Consider the following 17,774-nt stretch of genomic DNA (forward strand, 5'->3'; position numbering starts at 1 on the left):
AGATGAGGTGGAAGAGAGACCCTTTCTTCCTCTAGAAAGCAAGCAGGTTACAGAACGTGGCCTTCTCCCATTCAGCCATCCAGTTACTTGCCTGCCTTTCTCCAAACTAATTCCCAAGCTGTAGAAGTGTGATCCAGCTGGAGATGTCAACCCAGGCGTGCTTCAGACCCCTGAGCACAGGGCCCTGCCTGCTGCTGCTTCAGAAGTGACCTCGGTGTGTTTGGCTTTGCAGCCAATGGATGGAGATGACGACGCGGTGCTGGGATGTGGTTAGTTTGATGTCATAAGTGCAGCTGGCCCTGGCCTTGAGGTTGGTGTGTCTGTCTGTCCCAAAGCACGTTGCTGGAACCTCAGGCAGAGGAAGCTGCACCTGTGCTGTGGGGAATCCCCTACTGAAGCTGCGTGCCCTTGTGCCCCTGGCACCCTCTGCTGGCAGCTGGCACAAACCCTCAGCACTGCTGTACAAAATCGAACTGGGGTAAAGCTATAAAAACAGCACAAAGCTGGTCCAGAGGAAAACTGACAAGGTTCTGTTCTTATTTAAAGCAGTAGATGCAGGCAAGATACTACTTTTAAAGAGGAGCTCAGATATGTTTACTTGGTCTCTTTCATTTAACTTCAGCATACTTCATGTACCCTGCAGAGCTGTGCACCAGACTTACTGCAATGATAGGCTCCTCTGGTTTCCTCCACAGGGGATCTGGTTATGCATTGATTGCCTACAACTCATATTAAAACATAGCAGTTGCATAAAAAGAAGTGGATGCTTGATCTGTTTTGTTGTGTGACTGTTGGGTTCTCTGCACATGTGGTTATTTTGGTATGTTGGGAGGAATAAAGACAACAGAGCCTTGGTCTAATTTTCCTGTTTCTGTAATATCCCTGCTGTGGGATCTTCTCAAAGGTCAGGTCCAAATTCAGCCCCTGAATGAGGCAACTTCATGAGAAGTACTGGAAATGTCCTCCTTGTTGTTTCTGATAGCCTTTCAAATAAAACGTGAGAAACTAGATAATGAATGACACCCGTTGCTTGTGGTCTGCTGATAGCATGAAGTGGTGTGGGCAGAAGCAGTGAAGTATGAGTGGGGTAGGTGGAGCTGAGTAGAGAAGAAAGTTCAGGGAGCAACCACGTAGGTTTATCACTTGGTAGCTGCAGCAGTAGGAATTAGGTTGAGCCAAAAGAGTGGTCAAGAAGTGGCACAGGCTGCCCGTGGAGGTGGCGGGATCACCATCCATGGAGGCGTTCGAGAACTGTGGGCTTTTGGCACTGAAGGAAATGGTCAGTGGGCACGGTGGGGTGGGTAGGCAGTTGGCCCTGGTGATCTCAGAGGTCTTTTCCAAGCTAAATGATTCTGCAGTTGTGTTGGTGTTGCGTGTGGAAGACATAATGTAGTGTGTCAAATGCTTAGCATGGCTTTATATGGTGACAGCCCTCAAGTCAGGAGCGGGGTGTTTTATTGATTCTGAAATGGGATGTTTGGCTCTTCTGAAGAAGCACATGATGGGACTGTGAATAGAGTTCCTGCTCTCCTCAAAGCAGCGTGAAGTTCTGATTTGCCTGGTTAAAACTAGGTATGTACCTATAGATGCTGCAGCATCAGAAAATGTGCGTGCAGTTATTGAGCCAGCTAGAATACATGCTGCCCTGGTTCTTGTTGTGTTCAAAACCCAAGGGTTTCAGTTTTTGTTAATGCTGAAACTGCTGTGAGAACAACTAACTTCCAGCCAAGAGGTCCTACAGATGTACTTTGATGCGTCTCCTGTGGGGTAGGACTGAACTTCCAGATTAAAACTTCATTTTCAAGAGCACAAAATAATTCAGTGCCACCGTTGGTAGCCGTGTGTCCTCCTCCAACTCCTTGCAGTGGGTTTATGCACACTAAACGCTGTCTCCAATAACTATACTGGAGTCTGAGTGTGCTTACTCATGTTTTGCTTGCTTCTGAATAGAAACTGATTTGATAAGATCACTCCTTAAAAAAATTTCCCTGTTCTTTTTCTGACAAGTTATGCAACCCAAATTCTGCTAGGACGAATTCTCTCTTCTCTCCCTTTCCATGTGGGGAAACTTGAGCTAGCTCACAAACCTCTTACAAGCCACAGCAATAAACGTTCACTCTTACAGCTCACAGTTTTGCTGTTCAGAAGCTCTTTTTGAGCTCCCTTTCGACTCTGTCCCAGTATGTCATCCACCTGAGATCCACAAAGCCTTCTCACTCCTTTTTACCCCTGCGCTTTTTGGCACGCGATGCACAAACCAAGCGTTTCAAGGGATTTGTGTCGGCTGAAAGGCTGCAGTAGGCTTGTGTTCCTGGCATCTGTGGCTTCTGCAGTGTAAAAAGGCTTCACGTTGAGGGGCGAGTTCTGCTTTCTCCACATGCTGTCTTATGAAATAGCAGCGGAGCTTTGGAAATGCTGAAAGTGAAGTTCAGTCTGTCGTTACGATGTGGACATCGCTGCTTCTGGTGATGGAAGGTCAGCAACGCCTTCTCTTGTGGTTTGTGCCATTTTATTCCTGTGGCAATCTTTGCCCTCTCCCAAGCACGTCCTTCCCTGTATCAGCCAGGATTAGTTGAGCTCTCTCAAATCCTCCACTGAGGCATAAATCCCATTCTTGTTGTCACGAAGTCCTGTTTGTTTCCTGGTACGGTCATAACCCCACTTCAGCCATCTTTCCATAGTTGGTGTGCAGGAAAGCATGGAACTTGGTGCAGGTTGTTTGCTCATTGGAATAGCATAGTTTATAGGTTTTGGCTGAGATTCAAGTCTCGCTGAGTTTGAGTATCTGTTTTGAAGAGTTTGTGTGAACTATCCTTTCAGATCTGCTTTATTTCTTCCATGCAGGTTCTAGAGGATTGTGTGAATGATTTGGGTTTGAAGGGACCCCTAAATGCCCTGCTTGCCTCTCTTGTTTCCAGCTAACATGCAAATCCCAGTCCTTACATGCTGAATGCCAGACAAGTTAATAAAGCTGTCACATTTCAGAGGTGTAGCTGGAATGGCAATAATGAGTTTATCCTTAATCAGGAAGGCTTTGCTGATGCCTGAGCTTGGATAGATTCTTGTTCCCTAAATAAACAAATGTGCTTCTGAAAACCATATGAATTTAACACCCACATCTTTGCCTTTTGACCTTCTTGCTTACTTCAAGCAGGTACTTCTCAACCTGAAAACCATAAAGCAAGGCACGCATGCAACCCCAGCTCACCCATCTCTTAAATCCTTGGGTGCCATTTGTTTATAAAACCTCTTCCACGCTTGTCCTCCGCTGAGCGTGTTAGCAGAGCCTTGCTTCTGTGGGAGGCTTTCAGCTCTATGCAGGGGGAATGGGGATTCTGCAGCCAACTGCTATTCTTCTGACAAAGGTTTGGAGTTGAAGTTGAGCTCCAAACTCTGTTAATAAAAGCAAACGATCTTTATGTACCGAGCTCCCTGCAAAGATTGCGCTTCCCTTAACCAAGCAGTGAACGTACCTCAGACGCCTCTATTTTGATGTTTCAGGCTGCTGGGGCTTCCTGTCTCTTCGACCTAACGTCTGCTTTAGAGCTGTGTGCTGCTAAGTGTTTGCCAGTCCTGAAAGGAAAGAATGAGTGTTAAGGTTTCCTCTTTGCTGCAGGGGAAGGAATGTGGAAAAATAATATCCTGCAAGAGAAGTTCCCTGCTTCAAGTTACTTACCTGCATATTCTGTGGCTGTTTGGATGTGGAATCCACGCGCTCCAGCACTGACTGTCAGGGCTGTATCTTTATCCTGTGGATGTCTCAAAAGCTGCAGAAGCTTTGCTGTCTCCTGCTGAGTCTGCACAGGAGTGAACTCACCTGCTTTCTGTCCCCTTGAGGGGTTTCTCTAATTTTACAGAGGAATCTCGAGATGTTGGTGTCATCTTGAATTTGCTTCCTCTGCTGTTCTGTCACTTTTTTCCAGCTGTCTTTTTGGCTGTCATCAAACCTGTGTCCTGTTCCAAAGTGTGCTCGCCTACTTCAGTGTGCAGGATTTGATGAAAACTGTTCCTGCTCTCTCTGCTAGACACAGTATGGATAGGGTGAGATGCAAAGCCTCGCTTTCAGTGTTTAAAACCAAGCAGAACCACTTAAACCAGCAGAGCCCAGCAACCTTCCTGCTCTCACTGCTGGTTGTCCCAGCCAGATGGAAGGCATGCAGTGGTTTGGGTAAGACAGGCATGCCTGAGCAGCGACTTCGGAACAGCTATTGAGGTTTTCTGGCAGGCAGAGTGAGCCTCTTGCCAACACCCAGCTACTCTCTTATGGTAACGAGATTCTTGTGTTTCAGGGTCTGCTCAGCTGCATTCAAGTGAGACTGAGGAGCTGTAGGAGTTTGTTCTCAGATATTCTGTTCGTTACAAACAGTCTCATCAGCAGCTCTTCAAACTCAAGGGAAGGCTCTTGGTGTTAGTTCTCACTTCAGGTCAGTGGCAATGGGTTTCCTGAGGTACCTCTGCTTCGGCTTTCTACCTGGTGTGAAAGCTAAAATAGGGACCAGAACCCATATAAAAGAGCATAAGGATGATAACTGTTTTACTGGAGATGTTCCAAGCTAGGCTGGGAGGGGGGGGGGGCTCTGAGCACCTGATGGAGTTGTGAGTGTCCCTGCTTATTTCAGGGGAGTGGGACCAGATGGCCTTTAATGGTCCCTTCCATCTCGGACAGTTCTGGGCTGTTGGCTCAGCACGAGCATCAGGACCTAACAGCAGGCTGAGAAGAGCTGCTGTGGCTGGGAGGCTGCTCTGCATGAGAGCGTGTGTTGAGGTTCTGTATCCCACAGCAAGCCTTAAGAGAAGGATGGTATTGCAGATCGTGGCTGGCAAATCTGTGACGCTGCACTATGCAACTTGATTGCATTCTGGCTGTAACGTGTTGCTGTGAATGCTTCCCTTTTCTCCTGTGCCCTATTGTCAGAGAAGGACCCTGCGTCCTGTGGCTCCTGTGACGTTTGCTGGGCGTTCTGCAGATGCTGCTTCACCAGCAGCTTGAGCTGCTCTGCTGTGGGGCACTCTGTGCCTTTGCACTGCCTCCTCTTTTTCCATGGAGCCCCTTGATTTGAAGCCGCTTGGCAAACGAAATGATAAAACTGATTTGGTCTTTCAAAAGGTATTTTTAGCTTGGATTAGGTCCCCAATCTTGTTTACCACTTAGCCTGCGTGAACACACACGCTGGCAGAAGGAGGGGAGCTGCAGTGCAGGACAGTGGGTGAGCAGCAGCTCAGCAGCTCCGTGTGTTAATAGCTCGTTCAGTCACTTGAGACACAGTTTCTTGGCAGTAAGCAAAGCAAAATAACTTGTCTAAGTTTGGTAGCTGGTCATGTTGGTCGACATGTCCACGCTCTCACACCAGTGCTGAGGGCCCCCCTGGCAGGCTGGGTGGTGCCACTGGACACAGCTGTGTTCAGCTCTTTGCTCTGGGCAGCACAGATTTCTGAAGTCTGTTTGGTTTGAGGCTTCCTTCCATGGCTGCTGCATGCAGTTCCTGGTCTTCTGCCCTGTCTGCTGTTTGCTTCATGATTTGGGTTATATTGGGCACCATTGATCCATACTGAGAGAGCCTCACTGCCTGCTCAGGGTCCTCCTTTTGCAACGTGCTTTGAGCTTAAACTCAAATATTTTGTTTCCACATATATTGAGAGCCTGAGATCAGTTATATTTCAAAGTGTATATATGTGTAAAGTTGACAACTTCATAGTGTTTTTCATCCCAATTCTGAATTTTTGTGCTGTGTGGAGGAGCCAGAACGCACAGCCAGGTGCAGTTCAGCAAGTCTCCTGCATAATAATTCTCTTGCTAATAATGTGACCTTTTCTCACTGCCACATGGCTGCTGTGTAACTCTTCAGCCTTCTCAAAACTTGAGATACCGTGCAGTGGATTTTTTTGAAAGCGTTGCTCTCTCTGCATCTTCTCTGCCCTCTGACCCGTGTTTGTTTGCTGCTTTCTAAATTAAGGCATGTATGCACTAGGTCTGAAAGTTCTCAGCTTTTTTTATAGAGGTGATTGCTTTTGGCTTTGCCCACAAGAATCTGTCCCAGACTTGGGCTTCTCTCAGTGTTTGAGGCTGATGTAAGGCTGCCAGTGCTGGTTCCTCTCTTGGAGCTGCATCCAGGTGGGAGCTCTGGCAGCCTGCAGCGTGGGCACTGAAGAGAAGTGCAGCTGTCTTGCTGATGGAAAAGTTGGTCACAGATCCAGAAATGGTTTATTAGGAGCAGTGCTTTGGTTTTTTACTGTGTGGTATCCTTACTTAAAATGAAACATCCCCAAATACAGTTCTGCTATGCTGCAGGCTTAGATGCTGTAGGAAATGGCCACATGTGCTGGTATATTTAATGGCACTTGGTTTCTAATGGCATAGAATTGCCCATACCTTGTTGGCCTTGTTTCTGGTTCAAGCCATGAATAGCATTTGGCTAATTGGATGAGCAGGAGGGAGACTGCAAATGTAGGTCAAATCCCTCTGTCTCTGCATGCTACCTCTGCCCCTGACCACCTGGGAAGGGTCCGTGTGCCCACTGAGCTGTGAAGTTTGCCTTGCTTAGCAATGTTTTCCCACTGCAGGAGCATAAAAGGACATTGCCACTGTTGCTTCTGTGCCTGGAGTCTTTGTAGGAAGGGAGGTGAGGGCTGCTGGTTAGAGGTGAATTTGGGTTCTAACCTAAGAACTAACTCTAAGCCTTCAATGTTTCTAAAACTCTCTGGAAGCACCAGGAAGAAGCTCATCTTTTGATCTGTGTGTTATTTGCAGTATAGCGTGTTGAGGAGCTTAAGATTAAGCTAGAAGATGGAGCCAGAACAAACCAAGAGAGATGCTGATTTCTTCAGTCCACAGTTGAGTTTGGAAACTCTTTATCAAGGCTAAAAGCTTGAGTTCAGAAAGTGACTGGGCAGATTCACAGGAGAAGCCAGCAGAAGCTTTCATGGAGGCACCAGCTCCTGGTTTGAGGAGGGCCTGATCGAGGGGTGGCTGGAGCTGGTGGGGCAGAGTCAGTTCCCCCACAGGCAGCTGTGTGTTGTTCTCAATATTTAGCAGGCATCTAAATCCCAGCAGATTCCTCAAAGCCACGTTTTGCTTATTGTAGGGCTACAAAGATGGGGAGAGGTCTGAAGGGCAAGATGTGAGGAAAAGGTTCTGCCCCAGAGGGCAGTGGGCACAGCCCTGGTGCTGGAGCTCAGGGGGTGTTGGGTACCACTCTCAGCCATTGGGTTTGGGTTAGGGGTGGTGCTGTGTGGAGCCAGGGCTTCTCTCTGACCATTCTGGGTCCCTTCCAGCTTGGGATGTTCTACGATCCTTGGTTGTCCCTTTCAGGTCTGGATATTCTGCAGTTCCAAACGATAGTTACCTTTGTGGCATTAGGTTGGGCAATTCTAGCTCTTTTAGATAGAAGATCATCAATAACAAAACTCAAAAGTGCATTTTAATGAGAAGTTGCTGGAAATATGAATGGATTAAGGTGCTCCTTCTTATCTGGTCTTGAAGAAGGATGGATAGTTCACTGCTGAAGGGGGGGGGGGAAGCCAAGCCATTGCTGGACAAGTTGCCACAAAGCTTTTACCTTACTTTTCATTGCTGGCAGGGCGTGCTGTCGTAGTTATTTGGGGAGAGCTTCCTCTAATCATTCAGAGCCTGCTTAAATTCAGAGATAGAGCTGAGTCTTCTGGCGAAGAATAAACTACAGAAGAGAACTTAATGGTTTGGTCCAGTGAGCGGCTTGTGCTGGGCTCCTGGGGGAGGGGAGGCCTATTCTTAATTCCCTCGAGGAGGGTTTTAGCTCTCTCATTCATGAATGATTCATTGCAGCCTTTTAAGGACTCTGCCTGCTCGTGGTGTAATGCACTTTAGTGAGGTGAATGCTAATTCAGTGCATGGAGCTTTCACCCAGCCTTGAACTTTGGCACCTGTAAATGTGTGTGCAGATTTGCTTCCTGCGGTGAGTGGAGGAGCTTCCCTGTCGTGCTCTTCAGCTGCTCAGCAGTCAGCAATAAACATTGGGTTTGGTGGACATTCAGGGTTTCCTGAAGCCCTGGAGTCAGATGTAACAGGAAGGAGCTATTTTTCCAGTGTCATTTGCAGTCTGGTGGCTTTGAAGAAGAGTGGATGGGCACTTGGTACCAGAGCTTGGTTTGAGAAGCATCCACTAACAGTTGATGCTTGGGATGTATGGTTAAGTGCTGAATTCCATTATCTTGCTGGAAGGAGGTCCCTGATTCCCACTGCTCACTATTTGGACTGCTAGGCAGCATGCTGAAACGTCAGGAGCAGAGATTGTGGCTCTGATGGTTCCACTTTGCTGGATGGAAACCTGTGCCAAGAGCTTTGTTCAGGCTGAGCAGCCAGAGCTGGAAGAGCTGGAGCAGCCAGGTGGCACTGCAAAGAGGAGCAACAGGGATGTGCAGTGAACTCCATGTTCTGTGATGTACAGGGTTCACTGCAATGCTAAGCTCTGGAGGAGCAGTAATTTTACTTTTCCTAGTAAAAAAACAGAGGAAAACAAATTAAGGAAACAAATCTAAACTTTTAGAAAGAATCTAGTTGACGTTTATATGTGTAGATATCTTTCCAAAGTGAAGACTGGATCTTTGACTGTAACATTTTGAAGTGTAATGCCATTCCTCTCACTGTTCTTCTCACAGAGGTATAGCAGTTGAGGTTGCCATTGCTTTATTCCTGCAATTAATTGTCAGTCAATACAATAATGGCTTTCTCTGGCTCTGCTTTTCCTGTGGTTTTTCACTCCTCCTGTTGTCAAAGAATTGAGGAAAGCAATAAAATCTAAAATGAGGAGATACAAAACTCATCTCTATCCAAAGATTCCCGTGCACTCTAGAGGCTTTTAGGCAGCACGGAGGAATTAAATGTCCCATATCTTACAGATGCAGCAGCAGATGTCATTTAATTTGTTGCGTTCATATAGTAATGGTAGCACTCATCAGTTTGCTTCAGTGGCATGCAGATAATTGTTTAATGTCTACAGAACAACTTGACTGCACCAATGGCCAGGACCAAAGAGCTTCACTGTGTGTGTACCGTCTTCAGTCTCATTAAAAGGTCTCATAAGTGTGTTATAGCTGGTCCAGTGTAGCACAGAGGAATGGCTGGAGCTTTTTTTAAGAGTTCCCATTAAGAACATAATGCTTTATCTTTAGGTTTGAGATGGGAAGTCTATTGATTTCATCTGAAAGTGAAAATAAGATGAAAGCTTTGAGGAGGGGGGAAGGGAGAAGGGGGTTCTGGTTGGGTATTAGGAGAAATTTCTTCCCCAAAAGAGTGGGGATGTATTGGCACAGCTGCCCAGGGAGGTGGTGGGGTCTCTATCCCTGGAGGTGTTCAAGAAAAAGGTAGATGTGGGACTGAGAGACATAGTGGGCACAGGTTGGCAGTTGGACTAGAGGATATCAGAGGTCTTTCCCACCCTTACTGATCATAGGATTCTGTGTAAAGATGAGATTTGTGTTGGCTGTGGGCTTAGCAGTGCTGGCAGATGCATGTCATACTTCTCCCGAAGCAGCAAACCCTGAATGACCACATTTAGGGTTGTGCCTGTTTGCTTTTCAACTTTTAAATCCCTCCTGCCTGCACTCAGTGTTCATGCTTCGACACGATGCTTCAACACAGTGCTTCTTGTAAGCTCTTGCTGCATAAGTTTTGTGGTTGTGATGAATCACAGAACCGTAGAATGGCCAGGGTTGGAAGGGACCTCAAGGATCATGAAGCTCCAACCACTCAGCTGCAGGCAGGGCCACCAACCTCCACATTTCATAGCAGCCCAGGCTGCCCAGGGCCCCATCCAACCTGGCCTTGAACACCTCCAGGGATGGACGGGGCATCACAGCCTCTCTGGGCAGCTGTTCCAGCACCTCACCACTCTCTGTAAAGAACTTCCCCTGACATCCAACCTAAAGCTTCCCTCCCTCAACTTCACACCATTTCCCCTTGTCCTGCAGTTATCTCCCCTTTCAGAGAGTTGATTCCCCTCCTGTTTGTAGGCTCCCTTTAGGTACTGCCAGGCTGCACTGAGGTCACCCTGCAGCCTTCTTTTCTCCAGGCTGAACAAGCCCAGCTCCCTCAGCCTGTCCTCACAGGGGAGGTGCTCCCTCCCCCTCATCATCTTTGTGGCTCCTCTCCAACAGCTCCCTGTCTTTCTTGTACTGGGGGCCCCAGACCTGATGGTGTCCATTGTGTTGTTTCCAGCCCCATCCTTCCTGCTCTTCCTCTCATGAAGTTGCCACTGTCAACCCTGTGGTGTCTGAAATACTTCAGAAGATCATTGCTTGTGGTTAAGCCCTTCTGCAGGTTGATGCTGGAAGTAGAACTTACTATAGGAATGCTTCAGGGTTTTACAGCTTGTCTCAGCTGGCAACACCCATGGGCAGCCCAGAGGTGCAGAAGAATGGCTCTGGGTTGAGCGGTGATAACTTAACCTGACAATAGGATGTGGACTTGGAACCTGAGTTCAGCAAAACTGTGATAAGAGAGAAGTCTTGAAGTAATTTCCATCATCAGGTTTACTTCTATAGTATCTCTTAAAACATCTTGAAACATCTTCTAGTGAGGTGCTTTCCTGTTCTTATCACACAGCCCACTGCTGAACTGGCCTTCTGCTTCCCTAGAATCAATCAGGTTGGAGGAGACCTCCAGGATCATGAAGTCTGACCTCAGCCCACCCCCACCATGCCCACTGACCACATCCCTCAGTGTCACATCTCCCATTCCTGGTGTTCCACCTCCACACATCTGATGCTGTTGTCTTCTTTCTGGTGCTCGTAAATCTGGGAAACCTGAAAAAAGGAGGAGCAAATTGAGAGAAAAGGAGGAGCAAAGCCTTGTTTATTTTGTTGCACTTTGTGTGGTAGGATGGAGATGTGGAGATGTTTCGTTGTCTTTCTTTTTCCAGGTTTAATTGATATAGATACTTAGCTTCTCAAATCTTGTCCTTTAAGTCCAATTTCAGGTATTATGAATAAATATTTCACAGCATTATTGCTGTAGGAGTTAGAAAGTTGCCTTCCTTCCAAGATGCAGAATTAAGAAATCTTTTCTTTCCATGATCCTATTTTCTTTGCAGAAAGCAGAACAGCTTCAGGGGTCAAAGCAGCAGACACTGCAAAAAAGAACTCAAGTGTTTTTGTTAACGATGAGCCAATTACTCTGTTTCAACACCCAAGGCAACCTAATCTGAGCATGGGTGACATTATCTTAAGTATACAGCTTCACCTATGTGGAATGTTGTCACTTTCAAGCATTTATAGCTAGGCTCTAGTAATGAGGCAGCTTTTTAATAACTAATTGTTGGCATTTGTTGGCTTGTTTTTTAGATGGTGCCAAGTATAGTAGGAAGGCAGTTCGTGAATCATAGGATGGCCTGGGTTGAAAAGGACCACAGCGATGATCTAGTTTCAACCCCCTCCTATGTGCAGGGTCACCAGCCAGCAGACCAGGCTGCCCAGAGCCACATCCAGCCTGGCTGGATCCCGACTCTTCATTTCAGAATGCATCTGAGGCAGATGGCAGTGGGTACCTTTTCATTTATTTACACAGTGATCAGAAAGTCCTTAATCCAGTATAGCATTGAAAGGGCAAAGGAGAGAAGCTACTTGAGGTACATCTGTCTCCTAAAGTCTCTTCCATCCCCCTGTACCTGGTTCTTCTTGATCAGCTTGTCAAGTGGCATGTAGTTGTTATGTATATCAAGATGCAGACTGCTCTGCTTATCTAAGTAGGCTGAGACTGGGAATGCTTGCAATTTGGCATGCTGCCTGCCCTTGGGGTAAGACTTAATGGCCTCAAGTTGTGCCAGGGGAGATTCAGGCTGGATGTGAGGAAGCATTCTCTAGAAGAGCAGTGCTGCAGTGGCACAGCTGCCCAGGGGGGTGATGGGGTCACATCCCTGGAGGTGTTCAAGGAACGTGGAGATGTAGGGGTGTTGGGGTGAGTTGGGGTTTGGGATCGTGATGATCTTTTCCAACCAATGATTGTATGAGAGACTGCACTGGGTTGGTGTCCTCTTTCAGCATGGGTTGCTTGAAATCCTTGGCTTGTCCTTGGATCTGGCCGTGCATGAGATGTGCTTGGAGGCTTCTGGGAAGCATCTGACCGCTGTAAACAAGCCCCTGAATTTTCATGTGAACTTTCTGCTGCTCTGAGGAGCTGTGGCTGCTCAGCCAGCAGAGTTGTTTTTCCAGATGAGCTTGTCTAGACTGAGCTTAAGTAATTGGGCATGTTTCCTGAATCTTCAACCCTTCTTGTTAGTTTTTTTGTTTTCTTTTAACCATACCTCACTGCGTAGTGCTCAGGGGATAAAGCATTTTCAGTCATCCGAAAGCCTTTTTACAACGGACTTCATTCCTGTTCTTGCCTTTTTGCAATAAGGCAGTGTTTTGTTTCCCTTGGTAGATGTCTTCTTGAACTTGCAGTTCATGAAACGGATTTCAGTGCTGAATTTATGGCACAGACATAATGATTGAGGAAAGTTCTCTTGGGTTGTGCTTTACCTGTCATGTGAGCCTAAAATCCTAACAATTCTGGTTTGTCCTTCACTTCCCTATTATAACTTTCTTTGTTCTGTTAGTCTTGCAGCTTGATGTGGTAGTTTTTCCAGTATGTTGTGATGGCAGAGGCAACTTGAGAATGCAAAGATCTTTCTCCATTTCTGCATGCTTCTGCATCCTTCTCTCCATCCTCCTTGTGTATCTGTTCATTTGAAGTGAAAATCTGAGACCTGATCTTTTCCATCTTGCAGTGTCTCTTAGCTTACACAGACCACTGTGGTCCTACAGATTCATTCTCTGTTCTCCATCCGTGTCCTGCTGTGCTGCCACAGCACCATAACAACTTGTTTTGTTGTCTTCTCCTCTCCTAGTGTTCCTTTTTCCTCCTTAGAGCTGAGTGCTATCAAACAACCACGTCTCTGAAGACTTGGTACTGTTTTCTGTAACAGTACTCGAGCCACCTTGCTGGCAGCTTGAATTTCATGCAGGTTAATATCTTCATTGGTGTATGTGGGGAGGGGAGAGAAGCCCAGTAAAGGTTGCCATCCTTCTCTTGAGCATCCCTTGTCAGGAGTCAGCGGATGGTCTCAATATTGTAAACTCTCCTTCCTACCAGCAGACAAACAGCCTTCATCATATCATACAGTCATAGAATGGCCTGGGTTGCAGAGGCCCACAGTGCTCATCCAGTTCCAACCCCCTGCTGTGTGCAGGTCACCAACCAGCAGCCCAGGCTGCCCAGAGCCACATCCAGCCTGGCCTTGAATGCCTGCAGGGATGGGGCATCCACAGCCTCCTTGGGCAACCTGTGCCAGTGCCTCACCACCCTCTGGGGGAAAAACTTCCTCCTAAGATCCAACCTAACCCTCCCCTGTCTCAATTTAAAACCATTCCCCCTTGTCCTATCCATGTCTATGCCTTCTTGCTACTTGTTTGATCCTGGGTATACTGAGATGGGCATTTCATAGTCTTAACATTAACAATTAACTGGGGCTTGCAAACACGTTGTGTTCTTGTCTGTGTGAATGCCCTGAAGTTCCTTGTTAACAGAGCTGTACCATGGCTTTCTTCTCCTTTATTTTGCTGCCATAAAAAAGTTGGTACTGCATGTGAAAATCAAGACTGACTTTTTATTTTTGTCTTCCATGTACTTTCTGCACGTGCAGAATGAGTTTTCAGATATTTTTCTAAGTGGATGGTGAAAAAGTACCATTTCATGCCACTGTACACTCAGAGTACTGAATCCTTGGCAGTGACGAGCAAACATGTTGGTGCATATTTGCAGTGTTTCTGATTCTGGTCAAAGATATGTTAGGATTCAAGAGTTGGTATGCTGGGTTCAGGTCAAAAGTGGATGATTAAGAAGGAAATGAGGCATTTCCTGCTCCTCCCAGATGCAAATATTGCTTAAAATATCCAAATCCTGTGTAGTAGCTGATATCTTCCCCCAGAAGCATCTGTCTGTCCAGTGCTGAGCAGAAGGAAGAAGTATGGTTTGTGTCTCGAGGGCAGTGAGTGACACATAAGCACAACCCTGTGCCTGCTGTGGGCCGGGAGAGGGACAGAATATATTTGACTTTCTTCATACAAGCAATATGTTCTGAGCCTGTATTTCCAAAATTTCAGCCCGAATTTTATGGGGAAAAATGTTCCAAGAACCCTATCAGTATTGAACACCATACTTCCCCAAAGTCTTAATTCTCATAATCAATTTTATTCAAAATTGTTTCAGCTTTATCTGATCCCATTTTAGAGGGGCATTAACTGATGTAAGACAGAGCCTGCACTACGTGACCTCACCTGCTGGTAACTCAGCAGCTTTTGGTAGCTCAGATACGTGCATGCATTAAGGTTTTGTTTCTCACAAGCTCCATTTAGCTGGTACTTCAGTAGGTCCTCAAAAATCCCTGTGTGAAGGGATGGTGATGAAGCCACTTTGTTATTGCAGAGGATGGGTTTTGTTCTCTTTAGGAGCTGAGATCTAGAAGCAATGCCATGGAAATCAAGTTTGGAAATGGCTTTAAAGCAAGTCTTCTGGGAGAGCTGGTCACAAGATGCAAGTCAGTGGTTCTTCCATGGTTGTATCTCCAAGCCTAGATCTCTGAACGGTCTTTTGTGCAGTAGAACACTAAAATGAAAGTACAAATGAGTAACATTCTCTCCATCTGCTTTGTTTGCCAGGTCCTGGAGAAATATCCTAATACACCTATGAGCCATAAAGAAATTCTTCAAGTTATCCAGAAAGAAGGACTTAAAGAAATCAGGTGAGTTAAGTGTCCATTGCAGTAAAGGAGGATAACATCTTGGTTACAACTTAGTTTACTGTTAACTCCTTACTCGTGTGTGTCTTTGGAACTGAAATGTTAAAATACTTGTGGAACTGGAGTCTACATCCCAGTTGCTAATATATATACAAAAAAATCCCTGAAGTTGCTGGTATTTCTCACCAAGAAAGGTAGGCGAGGGCCGTAATAAACTAACAAATATGTGCTGCACCCACCTCATCTGCAGCTCTCAAATGACATGAACTGGATCTGATCAGGTAGTTCAGACTTCAGTCACATAGGTAAACTTCACTACTTGTTATGTAATCTAATTTAAAGAGCAGAGTGACTGTAGTTCAATGGAAATGACCCAAAGCAAAACTTAAAGCACTTTGGGAAATTAAAAAAAAAGAAAGCAACTTGACTTACAAATCCAAACCTAGAAGACTCTCATGCTGTTTTCTGTAGTATTGCCTGCAGTAGCTTTAGGGATCTTCATGTTCCATACAAGGAGGGAATTGAGTGTTTAGATGCCACTGATCTGCTTTACAAAGAGTAACTCAGATGACAAATCTGGACTGTATGCTGTTACCATAGTTTAATTCTTGAGTCTTTGCTTGCATAGGGCCCTGAGATACACAGGTTTATTTGCTAATATAGGCACTTGCTATGAAGTAGAAAGTATTTCTATCTTCTAAAAGTAAAGAAGAAGCAGGGAAAGAAGACAGCATGCCAGCTCATCTATTTTGGAAGGAAGCAGTCATCCTAGATTTGACTTTATTATGTCCCCTCCTCTGTGTTGCCAGCTGAATACAGCAACATATGCTTTGCAGGAAGTACAGAAGAGCCCAAGTGTAAAAATTCTGCTGATAACAAGATCTGCTCAAATTGTAGATAACAGGAATATGTTCTGTTTTCTGGAAAGAAATGTTGGTTTGCCTAACAGTAAGGAAATATCCTCATTCAGCTCTTAGGGAGGTGATGAAAATTGGGTTGAATTCCTGCCTTGGTAACGCTTTAGTAGAGTGCAGTACAACGTTTGGTTTATCAGAGGCTTACCAGCCTCCGGTCTGCTTTGATGCTGAACAAATTGTTGGTAATCTGTCAGTAGTGTACCTACAAACACTCATCACACTGCACCTTCAGTCCTTCCAAAACTGGAAATGTGCTGCTCTGTATTGGTGATCTTGCTGGTGACAGCATGAAGTTCAGCAAATGCTACAATCGTTCAGTTGGAAAAGACCTCTAAGGTTACCAAACTCCACCTTTATCCCCACCATGCCTGCTAACCATGTCCCCCAGTGCCACATCTGTACGTTTCTTAAATACCTCCAGGGATGCTATACCACTTCCCCAGGCAGCCTGTGCCAACGTATCACCACTCCTTCCTGATTTTTCCTGATATCCAACATTAGGTACTTAACAGTCATGAACCCTTCTAGCAATTCAGAATGTGGTTTTGGGCAGAGCCTTAGGGAGGAAATCTGATGTTGTGCAAACGATCCAGTCTGACAAGGCTACAGTTTGGAGTGGAAGGACAAAAAAAAGAGTGCAGAGGGTGGGGCAAAGGGCAGAAATGCCATGCACATAATCAATCTGGACCTCAGGTTCTCTTGCAATAGATGTGGAAGTTTAGTCTGACCTGATAGTAAGTTGTTTCCCCTCTCTAAAAGCTACTGACAAGTATCAGGAGACCACAGACTCCTCACAGAATCACAGAATGGCCTGGGTTGCAAAGGCCCACAGTGCTCATCCAGTTCCAACCCCCTGCTGTGTGCAGGTCACCAACCAGCAGCCTGAATGCCTGCAGGGATGGGGCATCCACAGCCTCCTTGGGCAACCTGTGCCAGTGCCTCACCACCCTCTGGGGGAAAAACTTCCTTCTAATATCCCTAATCCTCCCCTTTCTCAGTTTAAAACCGTTCTCCCTTGTCCTATCACTGTCCACCTTTGTGAACAGCCCCAATCCCAAAAGATGCTGGTAGGAGCAGTCAGATACCAAGCTCAGTTTCTCTATTTTAGCTGTCCATCCCACTGACTCATCTTCATTTGGATACCATGTAGTGGTCTTTCCTCTTAAATGTTGAAATGACAGAATAAAGTGTTGTTTAGGTTAAGACTTGAACAATTAGTAGTTCTTAAGCAATTCCATTTCAGTTTGTGCCAGTGTCCGTCTGCTGGTACCTAGACTGGGATTGTTGGGATTCTCACAAGTCATAGGTTTTGACAGATGGACTTAGCACAGATCAGCATTTGTTAAAGGAAAAATTATGTTATATGAGGTGTAAAACTTGAATCACAGGCTGGCTTGGGTTGGAAGGGATCTTGAAGATCATGTGTTTCCCTCCTCCAGCATGTCAGATGAGCTCATGTAGCTCACTAGATCCTTAGTCCTCTTTTTTTTTATGGAAGTTCTGGCAGGAAACCATGACAAAGCCTTTGAGAGCAGATTATAGCAATTTCCCCATTCTTGTTTGTCTTAAGATAGCAAGGAGCTCCAAGACTCTCAGGCTGGTAAAGCATGGTACGAGTTTGCAGCCAGGATATGGAGTCTCCTGTTCATGTGTACCAAAGTATTCAATTTTTGAGTTGTCTTTCAGTGCAAATTGTTTTCAATTAATAAAATAATTTTTTTTCTGATGGTGAACTATTTATTAGTAAAACACAGTCTCTTAAACACTGCTACTTATGACTGTAAGGCTTTTTATTTCAGCATCTATTCCTTATATTGTTAGCTATATTGTTTTGGTCTAGTGTCTGGTGACCCTGCCCATGGCATGGGGCTGGAAACTAGATGATCTTTGAAGTCCTTTTCAACCCAGGCCATTCTGTGACTCTATGAGATGCATCCTTCTCTGAATCTGCAGTTCCAGATAGGGAATAGGTTGAGAAGTGATGAGTTGTTGGGAGCCCAACTCATGTCCAGCAGTCACTTGTTTGGCTCCAGCCAGCCATCTCCCTCTGGCTTTGATTCATGTTGAGCTGCCACTTGGCAGCTGCGAGGGAAGAAGCTTCACAGCA

General features: G+C 45.8%; 1 protein-coding gene and 1 long non-coding RNA gene across 3 annotated transcripts in view; both read left to right on the forward strand.

The window, feature by feature from the left end:
- LOC128086011 (uncharacterized) overlaps window positions 1-17,774 on the forward strand; it is a 159,478-nt gene that overhangs the window by 72,657 nt on the left and 69,047 nt on the right. The gene's annotated exons all lie outside the window — the stretch shown is intronic.
- Window positions 1-17,774, forward strand: part of ASXL2 (ASXL transcriptional regulator 2) — a 90,416-nt gene that overhangs the window by 5,633 nt on the left and 67,009 nt on the right. For both annotated transcript variants that reach the window (XM_052690988.1, XM_052690978.1), the window contains exon 2: window positions 14,671-14,753. In XM_052690988.1, coding sequence (XP_052546948.1) covers window positions 14,671-14,753 — 83 coding nt within the window. The remainder of the gene's footprint in view (window positions 1-14,670; window positions 14,754-17,774) is intronic.

Source organism: Tympanuchus pallidicinctus, unplaced genomic scaffold (assembly GCF_026119805.1).
Source record: "Tympanuchus pallidicinctus isolate F22 unplaced genomic scaffold, pur_lepc_1.0 scaffold1, whole genome shotgun sequence".
Lineage (NCBI taxonomy): Eukaryota > Metazoa > Chordata > Aves > Galliformes > Phasianidae > Tympanuchus > Tympanuchus pallidicinctus.